We start from the raw sequence: 24,299 nt of genomic DNA on the forward strand, positions 1-24,299 counted from the left end.
AGGGATTGAAGCCACATCACAGCATCAACCCAAGCCACTGTAGTGACAATGCTAGATTATTAACCCGCTGCATCACAAGGGAGCTTTCTGTATGTCTTCCTTGGAGAAATTTCTGTTTAGATCTTCTGTCTATTTTTTTGCTTGGATTGTTTTTGTTGTTGTTGAATTGTAAGAGCTGTTTGTATATTTTGCAGATTAAGCTATTGTTAGTTGCATTGTTTGCAAATATTTTCTCCCACTCGGTAGCTTGTCTTTTCTTTCCTTTAAAAAGTGGTTTCCTTTGCTGTGCAGAAGCTTGTAAGTTTGATCAGGTCCCATTTGTTTATTTTTGTTTTTATGTCTTTTGCCTTAGGAGACTGATGTAAGAAACATTGGGACAATTTATGTCAGAGAATGTTTTGCCTGTGATGTCTTCGAGGAGTTTTATGGTGTCATGTCTTATATTTAAATCTTTAAGTCATTTTGAGTTTATTTTTGTGCATGGTGTGGGAGTATGTTCTAGTTTCATTGATTTTTAGGGACCTATCCACCGGTTTTCGTACCCCTTGCTGAGAATTTTTTTTCTCATTTTGTATATTCTTTCCTCTTTTGTTGAAGATTGACTGGGTGTTTGGGTTTATTTCTAGGCTCTCTATTCTGTGCTGGCCATCCGTATGCTAAATGTTGGTTTTTGTACCAGTACCACACTGTTTTGATTTCTGTAGTTTTGTAATATTGTGTGAAGTCTGGGAGAGTTATGCCTCCTGCTTTGTGTTTTTTTTTTTTTTTTTTCCAGAATTGTTTTGGCCATTCTGGATCTTTTATGGTTCCATATAAATTTTTGGATTATTCTAGTTCTGTGAAAAATGTCATGGGTAATTTGATGACGATTAAATGGTACAAATTTTTTTTTTTTTTTTTTTTTTTTTGTCTTTTTAGGGCCATACCCATGGCATATGGAGGTTCCCAGGCTAGGGCTTCAGCTGGAGCTATAGCTGCTGGCCTACACCACAGCCACAGCAATGCCAGATTCAAGCCGCATCTTTGACCTACACCATAGTTCATGGCAACGCCAGATCCTTAACCCACTGTGAGTGAGGCCAGGGATTGAACTTGCGACCCCATGGATACTAGTCAGATTTGTTTCCACTGAGCCACGACGGGAACTCCTAAATGCTACAGATTTTTAAGGTCTATTGTTAATACTATCATTTTGAATTCTTAATATTCCTCCCTTTTACATATGATCAGGACAAGGGTGGGTATTGATTTTCTTGACCTTGGCAAAGAGGAGTGGAGAGAAATTTTATTTTTGGAGTCCTTCTTCCCCCTGAGAGGCATATTCTCAATGAAAAGGCATTAATATTACCCAAACCAAGGAATAGGCTTTTACTTTGTTATGTGTGGATAATGTTCATGATTCATGGACTTATAAATGCTCATTTCCTAGAAAGATACCTGCATGGTTGATTTGTAGATACATTGCCATGCCACACAACTTAGGATTTTCACTGTAGTCTGTATTGAATAACATGCCAACCATTTCTTCTCCAATGTCATGCTTAAATGTAATTATTTAAGCTGGTTCATATAGGTGACATACTTAAATCAGTGATGTTTATATACTCTGAGCTGCTCCTGGGTGAAATAGGCAGCCAGGCATTCCCTGCATACTCTGCCATTTCTTGCTTCCTGGTCTATGGATGCAGTGGAAATCTAGAAGGCAGCTAAAATAGCATGGTTATATAGTTTATATCAGCCTACTTGCTTTCTCTCCACCCCTCCCCCGCTTTTGGCTATGCTTGTGGCATGTGGGAGTTCCCAGGCCAGGGATTGAACCTGCACCCTGGCAGTAACCAGAGCCATAGCAGTGACAGTATGGGATCTTTAGCCCACTGGGCCACCAGGGAACTGCTTTCTTTTTAAACAATAGATTCTGTTTGTGAAGATAACATCAAATGTTTTGGCAGTTACTTTCTGAGAATTTATTGTTAATAATACTTTCTGACTGCGGGGGAGTTCCCTTCATGGCTCAGTGGTTAATGAACCCGACTAGGATCCATGAGGATGTGGGTTCAATTCCTGACATCACTCAGTGGGTTAAGTGTTGCTGTGAGCTGTGGTGTAGGCCACAGACGTGGCTTGGATCTGGCATCGCTGTGGTGTAGGCTGGCAGCTGTAGCTCTGATTTGACCCCCAGCCTGGGAACTTCCATATGCCACAGGTGCGGCCCTAAAAAGCAAAAAAAAAAAAAAAAAAAAAAAATTCTGAGTTGGAACATGGTTTGTATCTTTTTTCTTTCTTTCTTTTTTCTTTTTTCTTTTTTTTTTTTTTTTGGTTGCACCCATAGCATGTGAAAGTTCCTGGGTCAAGGATTGACTCTGCCACAGTGGTGACAACACCAGATCATCCTTAAATACTAGATCACCAGGGAACTCTTATAGTTTGTATCTTGGATCAAGGAGAATACACTCTGTGTCACATCTACTTCTAGCTTTAGGTTCTTAATAACAGAGCTTTTAGTATTTGTAGGTAACTTCTATATTCTTATTTACAGTCAGGTAATATGTTGTAAGATTTGTTTTGCATATGTCATGTTAGATCAGGAAAATCCATGGAGATGATGATAACTGAACTTTTGACTGGAATTACAGAACACTTAAGTTCTTATTCATGTGAGAACTCTGTGACATTGCAGAAGAGTGATGTAGATTCTAATTTAACAAAGAACACTTACATTATATTCAGCATATATTTAATGCTAAATATGTTATTCTCTTTAAAATTTGTAATTCTTGTCTAGTATGTACACAAAATAGTTAACTAAAAGTTAAAATCACCAGAATATTTAATTAGAACACCCTATTACTTTAACATAATTGATAGTATTAGGTTCAGTAAAACTGATTAGTCAGAATGTTTAAGGAATTGAGTGGTAGGTTTAATTAAATATCTCTTTTCTTTCTTTCCATTCACAATTAATGAACACCAGCTGTATGCAAAACATGGCGCAGTGTGGTATACACGGTTGCATATGACACACTTGTACCCTCAAGGAACTTTATTTCAGTATCTTTAAAACTTTTGTAAATTTTATTCCTATGCTTTGTTGCTTTAATAAGATTAATATAATGCATATAATTGAATCTCTGATGATATAGGATCTTAACAGAATGAGTCTCATTGTGTTGTTTCTCATGTAAACAGTGTAGGTGTGCTGACCAGTTTTTCCTAAACGGTTAGTTTTGAGAAATTTGCTGATGTCAGCTTGTTTTTGTTTCCTTGATTTTTATTTGAAAAATGCTAAGCAGGATAAATGGGTTCTTACTGAAATTTTACTTAGTTAAAAAGTTTACAGTGACATATAGATACTTAGTTGCACTACCTTTTTGGTGTTCAAGTTGAAATTTGGTAACCTTTACGTATATGTATGTAGACGACATATGTATGTAGACGTATATGTATGTAGACGATATATGTATGTAGACGATCTCTATCTCAATGGTTTGACTTGCAATTTTCCAACTTTACGATGGTGCAAGAGTGATACACATTCAATGGAAACTGGAAATTGCGAATTTTTATCTGTACCTGGGCTGGTGATATATGGTGAGATACTCTTGATGCTGGGCAGTAGCAGGGAGCTACAGCTCCCAGTCAGTCAGGAAGTTAGTTACGAAATCACAAGGGTAAACAACCGATATACTTAACAACTATCCTGTACCCAGAAAACCATTGTTTTTCACATCCAGTACAGTATTCAAAAAATTTCTTGAGATATTCAGCACTTTATTATAAAATAGGCTTTGTGTTAGATGACTTTGCCCATTGGTAAGCTAACATAAGTTCTCTGAGCACATTTAAGGTAGGTGAGGCCAGGCTGTGATGCTCGGTAGGTAAGATGTATGCAGTGCATTTTCAACTTAAAATATTTTCAGTTTACAGTGTGTTTATCAGGATGTAGCTCCACAGTAAGTCGAGGGAGGTTCTGTAATATTGTGGGTAACAGTGTACAGAACTATGTATGGTCCATTATTTGCTTGATAATTTCATGGTATTATCCCTAAGTATGAGTTTGTTTAATTTAGTGTATCCCAAACCAAACCAAAAGTGGCATTTATAATTCATAATAATGCTAACGTTTTTTTTTTTTTTTACATTCTAAAGTGGAAGTAAAAACAAATTAAGGGATCCACCCCTCCTTCCCACACCTAAGACTATTTTAGTTCATCTTAAACTGTCTTAAGAAAAAAAAAATTCATGTATATAAATTTTTTTTAAAAAACCACATAGAAGTGTATATTAAAATAATCTGTTGCTCTGTCACAGAGACTGTATTAGTTTAAACACAGTAAGAAAAATACCAATTATTATCAAATTGATATATTTGACATTCTTGCTGAGAGTAGATTCAGTTAGAGTGTTAGAATTGCTGATGCTGATGTTTTATTTTATGGCTTTCACAAAGAAGAATTCAGCAGATGATTTCCTGTGTGTTGTGGCAGTGGAGGCATTGCTTCTTAAGTGCAGTTGATTAGACAGAATTCAGATCTAGTACTTTTTCCAAGCACTGGTAGGTTGCTGGTATTCTCTTTGTAGCTGGAGTCTTCTCTCGATGAGAGGTTAAGAGTCAAGGTCAAGCCTGGCTTCAGGCCTAAAGTTAGCTTTACTAGCTTTATTTCACTTTGTAGATACTTACTGCTTCATCATGTTACTTCCCTTTGTTTTTGTGAGATGGTATTCTTGAGGTCAAGGCAATGAAATACAGACTACAACAGGATTCCTCTGTTTAAATACTACCAGCTTGTAAGGAAAGATGCATAGCCTGATACATATATATTTGATTCTTTCATATACAGTGTTGTGTTTTGAAAATTCACTTTATTAAATGCTTACAGTAAAATATAAATATTGTTTCACTTTTATTTTTGATAGTGAACCTAAATTCAGTATCTTTTTATATGTGTGAGTAGCATTTTGGATATTTCTGTGTTTGAAGGAGACTAAAGTAATAATAGCACATATGCTGTTTTATGTTTAAAATTTTCACTTTTAATTGGGTGAGATGTCTTCCACATCCTCCCCATGAAAAAAATCAGATTGCCATCAGGCATTCCTTTAAAATAAGTTTTCTAGCCTGTTCCTAGAAAATCTAAAGTAGTGTGACTAGTTGCCATATTTAAGGTGTATTTGACATTGGCTTTAAATGTTCTAGACAAATATATGTGATTATTAATTTGCTTGGTTATTGGTATGTTTTTGCCTCATGTGCCTAATGTCATGGCTGTATTTCCACAGCTGCAGAACCTTGGCCTGAAAATGCTACATTATATCAGCAGCTGAAAGGTAGGTACTTTTCTCAGTTAAAAATGGCTTTGTATCAAAATATATTTATTGCCCAAAACACCCTTCAATAACATAATTTACTGCAAAGAGAACATAAAACATAAAAAAGGGATTTTCTTCTGTAATTTGTCTAGAAGGTTTTACCTAAACTTGTATCTGCCAGTATAAACCAACTATTCATGGCCAATAAGGTCCTTAGTTTATTATTGACTCATTATATTGGCTGCTGTAGGCAGTGTAAAATGATGTGGTTGCAGGAGCAGTTGGCAGATTTACTGCACCAATAGCTGACACAGCAGATTTTTGAAGTCCTGTGGTAAAGTGGGCTCTCAGTAAAAAGGAACTGTTAAAATGTATAGGCTAGGATGGTTCAGGCTCCCTTTAGCAGCTCTTCATATATCATCAGATCACATTATGGACCCCATTTGGGGCTCAGCAGCCTGCTACAGTTGTCAGAAGACTGCAAAGTAATGAAGACTAATAGGCAGCAGCCCTAGTCTTCTAAGCATGGAATTTTTATTGCAGCGAACTTGTCATCTTTCTTTTGTGTGACAGACCTAGACACACTGTGCAATATTAACTGTAAGCTGCCTTTATATGATTTTGAATGCTTTTACTTTTAACTAGAGAGGTTTGGGCAGAGATACTATTTTACTTAATTTTAATGGAAAGAAGAGGACTATTTCTTGAAAACTTGAATGATGAATTTGTTTTTCAGTGAGCGATTTTAATTATATATTGCTGATCAAATAGTTTTAGAGCAAACAGTCTTGTTTCATTGTTATTTACATACTGTGATAATTTAATCAAAATTAGACGCACAGGGGAATTATATAGAACTTCATGATTACATTTTCTTTTTTAGAAATAGGAATAGTTTTTTTTTTTAATAAAAACATTTATAAATGTATTTTACTTGTTTAGCAGCCATGCTTTTGACGAAGACTTTTCATTGTATTTCCACAGGGGAGCAAATTTTGCTTTCTGATAATGCAGCTTCTCTTGCTGTGCAGGTAAATATATAAATAATGTAATATTTTTAAATTTTGAGTTGCAGTTTTTTTCCTCTCCAGCCTGATACTGTATGTTGAAAATTTTTATGTGATTTATCATTATCAATATGACATCTCTTCTGTGAAGTGTAATTTTGTTATGTAATATTATTCAGATAATTGTTGTCTGTATAAAATAGATACAAAAATCTTCATTATTCATTCTTTTTGTAAATATCACTTTTAGGTGCATTCTCAATTAGTTATTTTGCTTTTGGCTTGATATGATGGTATTGATTATTTGGGATGATACATTCATTTATAGGTACAAAATTATTTTCTGACTTATTTATAAAGATTTACTCACCATATAGTTTTAACCATCATTCTCTCATTGTACTTATTCTAGCCTTAATCCATTTGATAATCATAAAATAGACATATTCTTCTCCAGCCATTCCTTATATAAATATTGATTACATTAGTGTCTATTATCCCCAGATCACTTATTGAATGTAATAGCTCTTCAAGTTATATATCACAGTACTGTAATCCAAAAGATTAGTGGCCCTGTAAAGTTTCTTCACTGTAAGAATAGGATACTTGGATTGTTTGCTTTAAAAAGAGAGAAGTGTTTTTGTAGGCTATGGAATTTATTCAGACATTCTGCATATTTAGCGTCTGTTTACTTGGTTAGCTAACATAGTTTGAATCACGAAGAGGATTTTATGGTGCAGCACCTAAAATATAACTTAAAAGAGAAATCTAAAACGTGACATTTGTTGAAGATAAGATTGTGAACTTCTTGAGAACAGAAAGAAAAGGAAGAAAAGGGACTACTTTTGCTGCATTTCTAAGCACGATGCTAGGCACTCGGTCATCTTTTTTTATTTAATTCAACTTGGTGTCCTCTGGGCTTAATAACTGTGTCTGATACACATAGTATGTCATTCAGTACATTTTAATTTTGTTTAAGGCAAGGCAAGAAGGAAAAGATGGAAAGAAATGTGTTTGGACAATAATTTATTTGTATGAGTATGTTTAAGTTTCTTTATATAGAAGATTTATTTTATATATTTTTACCAACAATATATTTACTATATCTTTAGACAGTAGTATTATAGCTAGTATATTTTCTTTCTTAGGTTAACTTTTGAGAAGCAGAAATTCTCAGTTGGTTATATTTAATAAATGCTGCCTTTTTTTTTTTTTTTTTGGTCAGGGTAAGGGACATGGAATTTAAGTTTAGTTTTCAAATATTGATGATATAGTGCCTAGTGTAAAAATGTACTCAGTAAATATTTGTTGAATGAAGGGTTTGTAAGTGTGGTAAAAGCAATTTTGCTTGATAACTGATAGCACAAGTAAATTGTTTGCTGTGTATGAAATAGTATCTTAAATCTTTATGTTTTTGAAAAGATGGCTTCAGGGAACAGTGAATATTTTAGTTAAGCACTAATTCTTAGCCCTTTTTTAGTTACCATTTTTGGGATAACTTTTTTAGGCTCCCATAAAAGCTATGGAATATTTCTCCAGAAAATATTTTAGTGCACACGTAAGTAAAAATGTACCCAGGTCACTCTGTATAATGTTTGTGTAATGTTTGTTTGTGCTATTCGGGATCCCCTGTGAAGAGCCTCTAAAACTAAAGAATAGTAGTTTAGGAAGTACTGAAGTAATTTTCACCAAATAGGAGGGTTATTTCAGGTAGGAATAGACCAGTGGTTCTTAATTGAGGGAGGATTACCCCACAGTGGACACTGGACGGTGTTTAGATTTCTTTTTTTTTTTTCTTTTTTTTTTTTTTTGTCTTTGGTCTTTTTAGGGCTGTACCCACAGCATATGGAGGTTCCCAGGCTAGGGGTCTAATCAGAGCTGTTGCTGCTGGCCTACGCCAGAGCCACAGCAAAGCCAGATCCGAGCTGAGTCTGTGACCTACACCACAGCTCACGGCAACGCCAGATCTTTAACCCACTGAGCGAGGCCAGGGATCGAACCTGCAACCTCATGGTTCCTAGTCGGATTCATTTCCGCTGTGCCACGATGGGAACTCCTAGACATTTTTGATTCTCACAACAATTGGGGAGGCTGCTTTTGGTGTCTCTTGAGTAGATGCCAGAGATGCTGTTAAACATCTTACAGTGCCCCAACATACCCTTCACAGCAAAGAATTATCCAGCCCCCAATGTAAATGGTGTCAACCCTAGAATAGATGGTTTAACTAGTTTTCAGCACAAACCAAGATATTAGTTTACTACCATTAAAAAAAAAGTTAACATTTTAAATAATCTGGGGAAGGAAAGAAAAAAGAAACCTAAGTGTATATCTTATTTAGTAATCTGTTTTTATAATTCCTATTAATTTACTTTCTTACCATGGCATCTCAAATCATAGTTGCAATTAAAAATAAAACCAGGAAATAACCTTTTAAAATGCAGAATTTTGCCTAACCGTTTTAATTTTTTTGTTATCCACATATGTCACTTAGATGATAAATTAACCAGTATATATTAAAATTTCTTGGTTTTCTTCAATATTCTTTGACTTGACAGCTGATAGTAGCCATGACTATAAATGTGACTTTTCTAGATATCTGATGTAAACTTTATGGAGTAATTTTCTTCTGTATAGTGGACCAGTATCCATTTAGAAGAATCAGTTAAATGTATAAAATTGATCAAAACAATGTGACAGGTATCCATAAACTGGATATTTTCTAGAAGATACCAGATACCAAGCATCAGATATTTTAATAGTCTGTCAGTTAAACCATCAGGAAATTTAAATTTTACTTACCCCATGGACTTAACATTTATTATATTCCTGAAACTAAGTGATTAGATTTTCAGGGGTGGGAGGGAAGGGGGTTAAAGGAACCTTTATGATTTCAGTTTAAAAGAAAATAAATTTTTCTCTTCATGGCTATTATTTCCTCTTATATTTACTTTCCTTCTCTCATGCACACAGTATTGGTATTACCTGAAATGTTTGCCTAGTTATAAAGTAGTCTCGTTATGTTGGATGTCGTGAAGTAATAGAGTAGTGTGTTCCTCTGGTTCTCATGAGCAATGTGTTTGTATATATATACACGATATGCACACACAGTATTATACATACACAAGCACAGGGAAGAGAAATCTTCTATTTCATAATGATACTTCCACTTTGAATCTTGTATTGATTGTGAAAAGAAGTTTGATAACAATTCTGTTACTAGCTCTCATCCCCTAAACCTAAACCAACTGTCTGACATATATACAATGTCTATAATGTTGCCCACATATGTAGTTTAAAATTTTCTAGTAGCTCCACTGAAAGAAGTAAAAAGAAACAGGTGAAATTAATATATTTTATATTATCAAATATTATCATTTTAACATGTGATCAATAGAGAATTTATTAATGGGATGTCTTTTTTTTATATTGAGTTCATGATCTTTTTTTTTGTCTTTTCTAAAGCCACTCCTGCGGCATATTGAGGTTCCCGGGCCAGGGGTCCAATTGGAGCTGTTGCTGCTGGCCTACGCCACAGCTCACGGCAACACCAGATCCTTAACCCACTGAGCAAGACCAGGGATCGAACCCGAAACCTCGTGGTTCCTAGTCGGATTCGTTAACCACTGAGCCACGACAGGAACTCCCTGAGTTCAAAATCTGATATGTATTTTACACTTACAGCACATCTCAGTTTGTGCCTGTCACATTTCAGGTACTCAGTAGCCATGTGTAGCTTATATTGGATATCACATGTCTAGAAATATAGTATGAGCTGTATATATGAACTTCAGTGTTTTCTGTAGAAAATGTTTTATTTGACTTTTCTTCAAGAAGTTTATGTCTTTACAGTATATGTTGTCTTTTATAGCAGATTCCACAAATGAATTGGGTAGTTGGTCTCTGTTCCTAGTACCTTAAACGTTACTCTTTGTTTCAAGTTTCCTGATCTGTAACACGAAGATGTAAGTTATCCTACTGGGTTTCATGAGGATTGAGTGTATTAAAAAATAATATCACACACACATATATAAAAGCATTTAGAAATCATCTGGCATATTGTAAATATGCAGTAAATGTTGATTACTATTTCCTTCTCTCCTGATTCTTTGACAGAAGGACACAATCAGTGTCAGCAGGAACAGTGGAGGCTTGTAGGCTTTATATTGCCTAAAAACACCAAATTAAAGTTAGGTGTAAGAATTATTTTTGGACACATTTGAATTTGTATAAGCATTAAGAGTTTATAATCATTCTTTCATTCCATACCTAAAATTTGTTAATATAGAATGCTTTAATTCAAACAACATTTATTTTAATAATAATGAATAAGGTTTGTTTTAAAATTCAGCATGTAGGAGTTCCTACTCTGGGATCCTACAATAGGATTGGTGGCATCTCTGGAGCACTGTGATGCAGGTTCAATCCCAGCCTGGCATAGTGGGTTGGGGATCTGGCATTGGCACATCTGCGGCATAGGTCGGATAGGGAACTCCATATGCTGTGGGGTGGCTGAAAACGAAAAAAAAAATTGAGTTCTATTGAATGTGTTTATTGTGTAAGTCACTCAGTTGAGAGCTTATGGGTAATTATGAAGTTGGAGTTAGGTAATAAATGGGAAATTCTTTTGAAAGAAGTCAAAGCAGTAGAACTCCAAGATGATGTTGAATGCTAAATTAATGACAGTTTTTACTTCAAAGATTTATATACATTTTTTTAAATGTCTTTCTAGTAGATTTTAGAAAGGATTTTGTTTAGTATTTATGAAGCCAACTTAAAAAGAAACCTATTTCCTTTTTTTTGTATGGCCTAATCTAAATATTGTAAAAGTTATTGGAGAGTCTTGAATTGATGATTATTAGAATGCAGCATGGAAGAATCTTTTTTTTTTTTTTTTCCAGTAATCTTACTTTTTACTTCTTCAGTTTTTACTTCAAGTACAAATAACGTTTAAGGTCAGGTTAAAGGAAATATCCCTATTTTATTTAATATTCTTATTTTTTTCTTACCCTTTGTGAATAAATATTTAATCCCTAAAAATGGAAGGGAACACAGCAGAAAAAAAACTATTTTCTTTCTGTTGAATATGTTTTAATCATTAAAAAAGTCAGCATGTTTATAGGCCCCATTAATTCTGGGCTATGAACACTAACATGTCAGATCTGTTGATAAACAGTTAGCTGACCCTTGCTTTTTCCTTTTCGCAAATGATGCTTTTTAGGTGAACATGTTAATTTGAGGTTAAATGGTAACATTCTAATGTAGTGATTGGGGAAGAGCAGGAGAGAGGAGTATCTCTCCTTTGGGACTGCAGGTCAGCTATTGCATTAGAGAAACAGTAGTGTTTATGAAATTATAGCTGTCATAAACTTGTGTCATTCAGATGGTCGCTCTGGACAGGTAACCTGAACAATTTTAGAAGAAATGGTTTTGAATTTTCACTTTGGCTTGATACATGTTTTTTGCTTTAAACATCTTGTTTCTGGTTATATGCAGTTTCTAAGTGCCAGTTTAAACCAGATATAAATACAATAGATAGGAATGCACCTATCTATTTTCAATTTTTTTCGGCAGGATTTCTTTTTCTTTTTTCTTTTTTTGGCTGTGCCTGCACATGTGGAGGTTCCCAGACCAGGGATCAAGACCGCACAACAGCAGTGACCTGAGCCACTGCAGCGACAATGCCTGATCCTTAACCCGCTGAACCACAGCAGGAACTCCAATTTTAGTGTTTTTAAGTATGTTCATCCCTTCCACTTTGATCATTTTCTGCAAAATGAGGCTTCTGTGTTCACTTTCAGGATTAGGAGAAGGAAAGCTAAGGGGTAGAGAGAATTTAGTGAATCCTTTTCAGTATTCTAAAATGAGCAAAGTGGAGGCTGCAGAGGTTTCCTTGATATCACTGAATGTAAATCTTCTGCTTGAATGTGTTATTTTACATTACCTTTTTTATACTAGGAGTATTATAAAGCATTTTGGTGATAAATGCTTATAAGACCTGGGATGATTTAAATGTATAAAATGTCATCTTTAGAAAAGATAACAGTGAACTTAAGTTGACAGTAGAATTTATCAGATTAGAAAACTTCTCAGGGAGTTCCCGTTGTGGCACAGTGGTTAACGAATCCGACTAGGAACCATGAGGTTGCGGGTTCGGTCCCTGCCCTTGCTCAGTGGGTTAATGATCCGGCTTTGCCGTGAGCTGTGGTGTAGGATGCAGACGTGGCTCGGATCCCGCGTTGTTGTGGCTCTGGCGTAGGCCGGGGGCTACAGCTCCAATTCAACGCCTAGCCTGGGAACCTCCATATGCCGCAGAAGCGGCCCAAAGAAACAGCAAAGAGACAAAAAAAGGAAAAAAAGAAAACTTCTGAGTATTAATATTTATCCCTCAACACATAAATGGTATGGTGTGTAGAAAACATTTAAATTAGTCTTAGGTGATTTGTGAAGATGAAGTATGTTCAAAATAGAATTAAGTGGCTAGTAGAGTTGTCAGTTTTAGTAATTAGTGACATAATGTAAAATGGTTTTATAGGGTAATGGTTTGCTAGTATAAATATATCTATTTAACTTACTAAAATTTCACACCTGTAGTTCTGAGAGATTCCAGGTTAGAATATCAACTGTAAGTAAATAGCAGTCAGGATTTTAAAATTTGTTGCTGTTAAACAGAAAATAAAGACATAGCAGTAAGAGGGAAAAAATTGACAGTCTATTTTTTAAACAGAAAAAGGCTAGAATTCTTCATTATTAGATATACAGTATCAACATAATCGATCTAGTAGCATTATATTTGAGCTGAAAATACACTTAAATTTGAGGCTATACACTATCCTGTGTGAGCGAAACATCTTTCATATAGTTCTAAGATGAAATTACCCTTGAATGAATAGCATCTTCATTTATCTTCAAACCTCTTCTGTGCTTTTAGTGAATCTCCTCTTTCAACATTCTACAAGAATTACATTATACTGTTATACCAGAGTATTTCTGCAGTGTGAAATAGATTGGTTTGGAAAATGAACCTGGCTATGCTATAAATTACATTCCCAGGTACAAAGGAATTTATTATTTTGTTTAAAATAGTCACAATATAATTAAGGTCTTAATTTATGTTAAACTACAAATATGGCTATTACTTTAACTGAATTAGGAACTTAATCTGTCACTTCAAGAATGATACCTAACACTTTTCATTTGTAACCTTAGATACATTATTTCAATTACGGGGTCTGCAGCTGTTTGATATAAAAAATGAATTATTTTGTAGATAGATTTGTTCATGGTTTTTAATTTTACGACATGTCTCTTCAGTAAGGTGGAAAATAATTCTTTAGTTGTTGTCACTGGTTTTTCTTTGTGTCCTGGTAAAACAAGATATGAATTAAAATTCAGAACCATTTTTATTTTGTGCCCTGAAAATGGCAATTGCATGCTTTAGAATAGTCCTTAGTGAGTTCTTACCTAAAATATTTCAAATTTAATTATAAAATGAATGGAGCTTTGTTCTGAAGAAGAAAACCTGAGGTCTGCTGTCTAAGGATAGCTGGTAATAGCTGGACTGAAAATGGACTGTTCTCTATCTAGAATTTAGATAATTTTGTTAATGTTAAATTTACATACATTTAGAAGCTACATTTATAATCCCTTAAATTCCACAGCCCTAATCAATGTAAAGCACTCAATCTTTTAAAAACTTAAGGAAAAATCTTTGAAATTTTGAGTTATTTTAATACTTTTAATGGTGAGCAATGTCGATTTTATTGCTTAAGTGCAATTGAAGAGTATTGTTCCATATTTAACTTAACATGACAAATAGTTGTTCATTTTGTTTTTGGAATAAAGAAGAGGAAAGTAGTTTATGTTGCTCATTGGTAAATGATTTAATATTGCATTGCCATTAGTTTATTAAAATGAAATGGATACATTTGAATCTTAAATTTAGTGGTTTTTTGTAATTGTTATTATTTTTCTCAATTGGGAATATTTATTTTATCTATAAATCACAAAACTTTATAACATTCATTGTGAGAACTCAGAAAAAAGGAGTTCCCATCGTGGCACAGCCGAAACGAATCTGACTAGGAACCATGAGGTTGCAGGTTCGATCCCTGGCTTCTGCTCAGTGGGTTAAGGATCTGGTGTTGCTATGAGCTGTGGTGTAGGTCATAGACTTGGCTCAGATCTGGTGTTGCTGTGGCTGTGGTGTAGGCCAGCAGCTGTGACTCTGATTCGACCCCTAGACTGCGCACCTCCCGTATGTTGAGGGTGTGGCCCTAAAAAGCAAAAAAAAAGAACTCAGAGAAGAAAAGTAGTTTCCTGTCATTACTCCCAAATTGTTTGTTGAGTGAATGTTGTTATAGTAGGTTCTTGGGTTACAAGAAATATTCTTTCTGTGCCTTGGCTATTTTATAACTTTTACTTAATTTTAACCCTAGAATTTACTTTTATTTACATTTAATTCTAACAGGAAAAGTTTGTATCTTTTCCCATTCTGGTTATCTTTTTTGCTACTTTCTTTCTGAACTTAATTTTTTTCTACAGCTGTCAGATGTTGTTGATATATCTAAAATTGAGTCAGTCCAAAAGTGGTATTCAGGTGAGGGTTGTGTTCATAAGGAAGGTCTTGTTCCTCTGATGTAATCTGTTTCATATGTGCTCTTAATAGCATTTCATGTTTTTGCTAACAAATTTGTTCTATTTAAAGCTTTTTATGTTTATTGAATTGCAGATTCTGATGATTTCTGCATAGCTCATTTTTAAAAAGTTGAATTCCTATTACATTTGTCTAAATAACTCTGAATTTAACAGGAGTTATAGTGATCTTTTTAATATAGTGAGTTTTGGTACCGTAAAATAAGGAAATGCTGATCTTTGTTGTAGCTTATTATTTTTTATGAACTTAGGTATGTTTGTATTTATTATTATGAATATCTGTGGCTTATTCATTAAGCAAATAAATGTTTATTGAGAACCTATAGTGTGCCAAGGATAGTGAACAAGATAGGCATGGTCATCATGTACTGATGGATCTTGTGTTCTGAAGGGTAGATGACTTTGAAAAATTATTCATAAAGTAAAAGTTTATGTCAATATCAAAGTGTCTTCATTCACTTGTCTTTGCTGTGTTGAAAAAGTTTTGTATGAGATATATACTGAAAACAGAAATCATATATTTACTCCTTACCTTATTATTCTTGAAAAGTGTGCTTTTGGTTATAATCTCTTTTCATCCTTTTAATATCAGAGATTATCTTGATGCAAAAATTTTGTATTTTGACTATAAATAAATATAACTAAGTTACAGTATATAATTATTATTTTCCCTTTTAAAGAGGTATTAGTAGGTAATAAAATACGTTTGTTTTGTTTTGTCTTTTGTCTTTTGAGGGCCCCACCTGCAGCATGTGGAGGTTCCCAGGCCAGGGGTCCATTCGGAGCTGTTGCTGCCGGCCTACACCACAGCCACAGCAACGTCAGATCCGAGCCGCATCTGTGACCTACACCACAGCTCACAGCAATGCCGGATCCCTAACCCACTGAGCAAGGCTGGGGATCGAACCCCCAACCTCATGGTTCCTAGTCGGATTTGTTTCCACTGCACCACGAAGGGAACTCTTAAGGTTTTTTTTTGTTTTTTGTTTTTTTTTTTTAAATCACCAAGGTTAAATAAATAGTCTTTCTTCTTTGGAGATAGATATGTGAGTATTTATTATTACTAATATTTTTACTTCTAATTTTAATAATAATACCACTATATTTATTGAAATACCATGTGCCAACTGGTGTGTAAAGTGTTTTATGTACAACACCTCAATTAATCTGCATATTAAGTTGTCTTCATTTTAGAAATGAGAAAGCTTATAAGGTAAAGGAACTTTCTCAGACTAGCATAGTCATCGCCAAGATTCAACCCAGGGATGTCTCACTGGGAGGCTTCTGCTTTATTAACTCTTACTGTTCTATATTGACTCTTAAGACTGATTCATAGGAGTCCCATTTTTCAAAAGACACTCTGGTCTTCCACTTAAACAGCTTGCTTCTTACATGTCAACTCTGTTAGGATCCATTCTGCTTGGGCACTTAACCAGTGACAAATAAGGAATGGGAGTGTGCTAACAGTAGCCTAGTCAGAAGAGTGGCATGGCTTATGAGTCAGCACCGTAAAGTCAAATTGCTGTCAGTGATGGAAGGACAGCATCTAAATGAGGCAGCATCCTCTGTGTGTAAATGTAGCACCTAGGCTGGGCCTCTTGTTGTCTGGCTGTGTTTTCCATTCAACCAGGGTTGAGTCCTCTTCACCATTTCATGAACTGAATATTTTTAATTACCTTTTTGGTTGTTATTAATATAATGTAATTAAAACAAAGGGCATTTGATATTTCAAGATTTTTAAGGTCGTAGGTTCTATTTCCTTATACCTTTCAGGAACCATCATAATTACTATTTTCTTTAGAAGAATTGATGACTTTTTGGCTTAAATTTAATTTCACTGATTTCCCTCCAGATTCTTTCTGGAATATTATTAATGTCTTCCTTAGGGAATAAAGACTTGGAGAAACTAGATTTGTATACTATTTGAGATGTTTTGTTTGGTTTGATTTGCTCATTAGTGTTATCCTGCTTACCTGGTATATTAATTGTAAGACCCGCATGCTTATTTTAAACTTCCTGATGATTGGGCCACAGTTGCTGAGATTTTATTTATTTTATTTTTTTATTTTTATTTTTTTTTGAAATTTTATTTTTAGTTTTTTTACAGAATAAAATACATATATTTAAACACAATTACATTCATACAGATTATTATATCATGGATCTTAAAAAACAGATTAAGTGACTCCCTTTGGAGAAGTGGAAGGGAAAATATACTGAGACAAATAGGAAATCTATTCTATACTTTATCCCATTTTGTATGGCTTTCATCTTTACTATTTAGTATTATCTATTACATTTCAATTTTTCATTAAATATTAGCATTATATTAAAATTGTGTATATTGTGTGACTTAAAAATTTATAAAGAGGAAAGCCTTATATACCATTAAATATTTTATATAGCATAATAAAAAGAATAACTTAACTGGTAAGAATAGCAAAAATAGTATACCCTCTGAAAAAAGTAAGTAAAATATAAAATGCATAAATTTGTTAAAAAAATGGTGTAACTATATAAATATGTCCTCACAAGTTGTTACATCTTATTGATTCTTCAATATAGGCATTACACCATTCTAGGTGATGTGATAAACAAGACATTATAGACCTTACATTGTACCATGGAGAGAAATGGTTATTAGTAATATAATTGTAGAACTGTATTATTTAATTGTACAGTTGCATTATTTAATTATAATTATCATAAGTTCTTTGATGGAGAGGAAATCAGAATCAGATGTAAGAAGACTTCAGCATTCCAAGAATGATGTCAGATGACCCCCTTCATGGTGGATTATGCACTTATTTACTGTGAGATATATTTCTTCTCCAGAGATTCCTTGTTTGCATATCAGTTGTAGATTTTTGGTTTGCAGTTATTCTGAAGTTTTGCTGTAAGAGTCTATATGTATATGAGATTGCTTTAAGTTGTTGGTCTCTTAATTGCAAGTTCATCTCCAGTGTCCTGCATCTGCACCCACCTCTTCTCATGATTTCTGATTTTGGTGGTGTGATTGTGCATGGATGATTTCATACCTTTACTGGTGAGCCTTGTCATTTGTGGAATTTTTGTTTCCTGTTGCGGCCTTTTCTTTTCTGCCTAGAGAAGTTCCTTTAGTATTTGTTATGAGGCTGGTTTAGTGTTGCTGAATTCTCTCAACGGGTTTGCTTATCTGTGAAGGTTTTGATTTCTCCTTCAAATCTGAATGAGAGCCTTGCTGGGTAGAGTAATCTTGGTTGGAGGTTTTTTCCTTTCATCACGTTAAGTATATCATGCCACTCCCTTCTGGCCAGCAGAGTTTCTGCTGAAAAATCTGCTGATAACCTTATTGGGGTTCCCTTGTATGTTACTTGTTTCTTTCCCCTAGCTGCTTTTGAGATTTTCTCTTTGTCTTTAATTTTGGTCAGTTCGATTAACATGTGTCTCGGTGTGTTCCTCCTTGGGTTTATTTTATATGGTACTCGTTGTGCTTCCTGGATTTGAGGGAGTGGTTCCTTTCCCATGTGAGGGAAGTTTTCGGCTATGACCTCTTGGACTGTTTTTTTCTGTCCCCTTCTCTCTCTCTTCTCCTTCTGGCACCCCTATAATACGGGTGTTGTTGCGTTTCACGTTGTCGCAGAGTTCTCTGAGACGCTCTTCATTTCTTTTCAATCTTTTTTCTCTTTTCTGTTCCACATCCGTAATTTCCACTAATCTGTCCTCCACCTCGCTTATTCGTTCTTCTGCCTCCTGTGTTCTGCTGTTGGCTGCCTCTAGTGAATGTTTTATTTTGGTTATTGTATTTTGCATCTCTTCTTGTTTAAGTTTTATATCTTGTATCTCTTTGGTCATTGTTTCCTGTAAGTTATCCATCTTTGCCTCCAGTTTATTTCCAGTGTCTTGCATCATCTTCAGCATCAACAATCTAAAGTCTTTTTCCTGGAGGCTGAGAATCTCCTCATCACTTAGCTGATGTTCTGGGGTTTTTCCTTTCTCCCTCATCTGAGTTATAGTTCTCTGTCTTTTCATTGTTATAGGTTTTTGGTGTGGTGGCCTTTTTGCAGATACTAGAGTTGTCGCCTCTCTTACTTCTGGTGTCTGCCCCCCTTGTGGCTGAAGTCAGTGTGGGGGCTTGCTGTAGGCTTCCTGATGGGGGGGGGCGGGGGCTGATGCCTGCCCACTGGTGGGTGGAGCTGATTCTAATCCCTCTGGTGGGTGGGGCTTGGTCTCTGGATGGGATTAGAGGCAGCTGTGTGCCTGAGGGGTCTTTAGGCAGCCTGTTTCCTGAGGGGTGGGGCTGTGATCCCACCTGGATTGTTGTTTGCCCTGGGGCTTCTCAGGGCTGACTGACAGGTGGGGCCAGATTTTCCCAAAATGGCCCCTCCAGAGAAAGGCATCTGCTGAATATTCCCGAGAGCTTTGCCTTCAATGTCCTTCCCTCACAACAGGCCACATTCACCCCTGTTTCCCCAGGATGTCCTCCCAGAACTGCAGTCAGGTTTGACCCAGATTCCTATGGAGACCTCGCTCTGCCCTGGGACCCAGTGCACGTGAAAGTCCGTGTGCGCCTTTTAAGAATGGGGTCTCCGTTTCCCCCAGTCCTGTGGAGCTCCTGTGCACAAGCCCCACTGGCCTTCCATGCCAGATGCTCCAGGGGCTCTTTCTCCCAGTGCCGGATCCCCGCACGTGAGGGTTTGATGTGGGTCTCAGAACTCTCACTCCTGTAGGTGAGTCTCTGTGAACCAGTTAGTTTTCAGTCTGTGGAGCGTCCCACCCCGGAGGTATGGGGTTGTTTATATCACGAAATCACCCCTCCTACCTCTTGATGTGGCCTCCTCTTTTTCTTCTGGCGTAGGATATCTTTTTTAAGGTTTCCGGTCCATTTGGGTGGAGATTGCTCAGTCTTTTGTTGTGAGTTTTGTTGTTTTTAGGAGAGAAGTTGAGCTCCAGTCCTATTCTGCCATGTTAATTCTGTAAAATTTCAGTTGCTGAGATTTTAAAGGACTCTGGCTGACAGTGGCTCCTTTATATGTTCTTCTTAGTAAAATTTCGGAAGATCATACTGTTCGTATCAGACAGCATCTTAGCTTCTTAAAGCTTCTTATTTAACTAAATGTTAAATTGACTTTTCAGTTTTTAAACTTGATGGGCTATAGATATAGGGGACAGAAAAGACCAAAGGTAAAAACTCTCCTTGATTGAGTTTTCATTCTGCATAATATCTGTAGTTCTACCCATTTCTTAACACCTTGATATTGCCATACTTGCAGGAAAGTGTTGACAAAGTTATTGATTTGTAGGTATTTCTTTCACCTCTGTCTGTAAAAGAGATGGGGTGACCTTCGAGATTGGGCTGCTCAGTGTTTCATTAGAATCTGCTTATCTGGTTTCAAAGCATATAACTGTGCCATAGCAACTCTAGGCCTTTGAAAAGAGAGCTGAATTATCTGCTATTCATTGCCCGTTAGAAGTCTGATAGAGGTGATAATTAGAGACGACCATCTAAAAGATCCCTGATTCCTCCTCCTCTGCCTACCAAAACCTGCTATCTCACAGTTTTTCCTATTTTGGTAAACGGCACTTTCATCTTTCTGATTGTTTATGTCAGAAACTTTGCATCATCTTTGGAGTCCTCTTTATTTGCTATGCTCACATCCAGATTTCAGCAAATCTTTTTGATCCTACCTTAAAACATAGCCATAATTTGACTTACCATCTCCAGCACTTCCCTGGCTTGGGCCACCATCATGTCTTGCCTTGATTATTGAAAATTTCTAACTAGTTCTTCTATTTCCACCCTTCTACTCTCCATAATCTAAACTCTCTGTAGTGATTTTTCATCCTTTAAAATGTCAATCAGATTCCAGCATCCTCAGCTCAACACCTTCTTATGATTGTTCATCTTACTCAAAGTAAAAACCAAAATCATTGCAATTATCTATAAAGTCCTACATGATCTCCTGATTATCTCCCCAGCCCATCTCTTACCATGTACTTCTTTAGTTTACATCATCTAGCTTTCGTTGCTGTTCCTCAAACACTAGTTGAAGCACAGAACTGCTTTGAACTTGGGACTGCTCTCAGAAATCTACATGGCTTGCTTCCTAGCTTTCCTCAGGTTTATGCTCAAATGTTATGTTATTAGTAAATCCTTATATGACTATCCTATGTATAATATCAGTACCATCACACTGCTTTGTATTTCTAAGTAGCAGGAATCACCATGGATCTTTTCTGGTTTGTTTACTTTTGTCTGTCTCCATTAGAATGTAAACTCCTTGAGGTTTGGGACCACTCTATTCCCAGTGCCCGCAACAGTGCCCTATATGTAGTACGTGCTCAATAAATATGAATTGAATGAGTAAATGGATGAATAAGTGCTTTCCATTCATTTTTCTAGATATTAATTTTTTTTTTTGTCTTTTTTTTGTTTGGGGCCTCACCTGTGGCATATGGAATTCCCAGGCTATGGATTGAGTTGAAGCTACAGCTGCCAGCTTATGCCATAGCCATAGCAACGCTAGATCCAAGCCAAGTCTACAACCTGCACCACAGCTCATGACAATGCCAGATCCTTAACCCACTGAGCAAGGCTGGAGATCGAACCTGTATCCTCATGGATACCAATCGGGTTCTTAACCCGCTGAGCCACAACGGGAATGCTTAGATATTAACATTTTTATCCTCCTACCAAGTTAGTTCACAGGAAGCTATGCATTGGACCAAATAAATTAGCTTTTTGCAGGTCTTTTTTTGGTTGTTTTTAGAGCCTTCAGTACACTAAGTATTCTAAACATTTTAATCTGCAGCTAATATGTTATGGTAGCTAATATGGAGTCAGACTGTTACTTTATATGATGTACAGTTATACCTTGTAAGAGAGCCAACATCCTCAATTTTATTTTCGTGGCCACACCTGTGGCATATGGAAGTTCCCAGGTCAGGGATCAAACCTGCACCATAGCAGTGACGACGCTGGGTCCTTAACTGCTAGGCTACCATGGAACTCCCAGGCCTTATTAAGCTATGTTTGAATGATTTATTCCAGGTCTTCAGGAGTAAAATAACACAAAAAGGAATCTTGCATTTGGTATATATTGTCTTATGTCCTTACAGAAGATGCCAGATGAGAAATGTCTTTGGAATTTAGTATAAGAAGTTCAGTTGAGGGGCAACCCCATTCTTTTTTTGAAGGCTACAAATATTCCATTAATGGATTTCACCAGTCTATTGAACCAGTCTCTTATTAATGGATATCAGCCTATTGTTATAATTATTACTTTGGGTGTGACTGTCCTTACGTATAAAATAATTTTATGTAAATCTGTCCATATGATATATTTCTAGCTATACAATTGCTGGATAAAAGGATATGCATATTTAGAATTTTGGTAGATATTGCCAAAGTGCCCTTTAAAAAGATTACATTGATTTATACCCCAACCAGTGGATAAGTATAAATTTTGTGTTTTGAATTTTGACAAAAGCAGCCTTTTTTTTCAAACCTGCTCACAGCAGTAATCAGAGCCACAATCTACAACATTCGATAGATTTTTCCCTCTAACATTTAAGCTGCTAGTTTATAATGTAATCAGAGCAGTGGCATTTTTGTCTGTAATAACAACTTTTGAATCTAGGATTTTAGATATTTGTGAGGGTTGAATTGATTGGTAACAGATAGCTTTTATTTCTTTAGACTATAGGCATGACTTTCAGTTATATGTAAATGAAATATATTTTATTTCTCAAAACTAATTTTTACAAAAACTGTGAGCTAAAGTTCCTGGGAGTTAAGATTCAGAAGTAGTTGCTGAAGAGGAGTTCCCGTTGTGGCTCAGTGTTAACGAACCTGACTAGTGACTCTGAGGTTGTGGGTTTGATCCCTAGCCTCGCTCAGTGGGTTAAGGATCTGGCATTGCTCTGAGCTGTGGTGTAGATGGTAGATGTGGCTTGGCTCTGGTGTTGCTGTGACTATGGAGTAGGCCAGAGGCTACAGCTCTGATTAGACCCCTAGCCTGAGAACTTCCATATGCCCTGGGAACGGCCCTAAAAAGACAAAAAACAAACACACAAACAAAAAAACCAAAAGTAGTTACTGAAGAAATAGAACTTGGAATCTTCATGGAGTATCATAGTCTTCGTTTGGGACTGTTTCTAGGATTTTCTCTGATTTAAAAGTTCTCAATGAATGCTATTTCTAAAGAATTTAAAGTTAAGGAAAATGTATAATCATTTTATATTCACTTTTCCCTTTTTTAAAATAGCTATTAGTGACATACTGTATTCCTTTTTAGCTTAGAATTAGGAATTTCAGAGTTGTTGTTTATGTTAATGGACATTTGAGTTCCTATTATTTGATTATATGGATGAAACTGCTAGGAGCATTCTCTGTTGGTGGCTATATGTCTTGTTTCTTTTTGGTATATTTCTGGGAGGGGAATTGTTGGCTGATAAAGTAGGCATCTGCTTAGTATAGATATTACCAAACAGTACAAAGTTGTTGGATCATTTACACCCCCACCATCAGTGTATAAGAGGCTTATCATACAAAAATCCAGTCTACTGTCCCACTGTTACTGCACTCCAAATCCAGATACTTAGAGACGGCCACTTTCAGTTCTATTAGCTGTATTTGTTCTCTAGGTACTTACCTCTTTTTTTTTTTTTTTTTTTTGTCTTTTTAGTGCCACACCCACAACGTATGGAAGTTCCAGGCTATGGGTCAAATAGGAGCTCCAGTTGCTGGCCACAGCCACAGCAATGCCAGATCTGAACTGTGTCTGGGACCTACACCACAGCTCACAGCAATGTTGTGCTGGATTCTTAACCCACTGAGCAAGGCCAGGGATCGAACCTGTGTCTTCATGGATAGATACTAGTTGGGTTTGTTACTGCTGAGCCACAATGCTCCCTGCCTCTGTGTTTTGAAGTAAGATGCTTGTGTTGCTATTTCGTTTTTAGAATTTAAATGTATCTATTGAATTCCACTATGAAATTCACCTCTGGTAACTGCTCCTGTTCTCCTTCCCCATTTTCCCAGTAGTTCTCTAGCTTCTTTGGTTAAATTAATATTCAGTGTTTATATTATAAGAAGAGGGTAAATATTATCCCAGCTGAGTGGCTAAGTGTACAATGAACCAATGAACATAATCTTTCTATATAATTTTCTTTCCACTAAGTGAACTGTTGCTTTATTTATTTGGTTAGTTTTCTCTCAGAAACTCTTAGACTGAACTATAAAACTCTCTGTCACAGTGGTCAAACACGTCAGGTCCTTTATTTATTTCTTTTTTTCTTTTTGCCATTTCTTGGGCCGTTTCCGAGGCATATGGAGGTTCCCAGGCTAGGGGT

General features: G+C 35.9%; 1 protein-coding gene across 2 annotated transcripts in view; it reads left to right on the forward strand.

Moving 5' to 3' along the window:
* The window catches only part of MTX2 (metaxin 2), a 78,686-nt gene that overhangs the window by 27,177 nt on the left and 27,210 nt on the right, over positions 1 to 24,299 (forward strand). For both annotated transcript variants that reach the window (NM_001044541.1, XM_084998345.1), the window contains 2 exon segments: positions 5,278 to 5,325; positions 6,292 to 6,338. In NM_001044541.1, coding sequence (NP_001038006.1) covers positions 5,278 to 5,325; positions 6,292 to 6,338 — 95 coding nt within the window.

This window comes from Sus scrofa, chromosome 15 (genome assembly GCF_054392235.1).
Source record: "Sus scrofa isolate SSC_HxYL_T2T_F1_AM1 chromosome 15, Sscrofa_HxYL_maternal_Yorkshire_Landrace_v2.0, whole genome shotgun sequence".
Classification (NCBI taxonomy): domain Eukaryota; kingdom Metazoa; phylum Chordata; class Mammalia; order Artiodactyla; family Suidae; genus Sus; species Sus scrofa.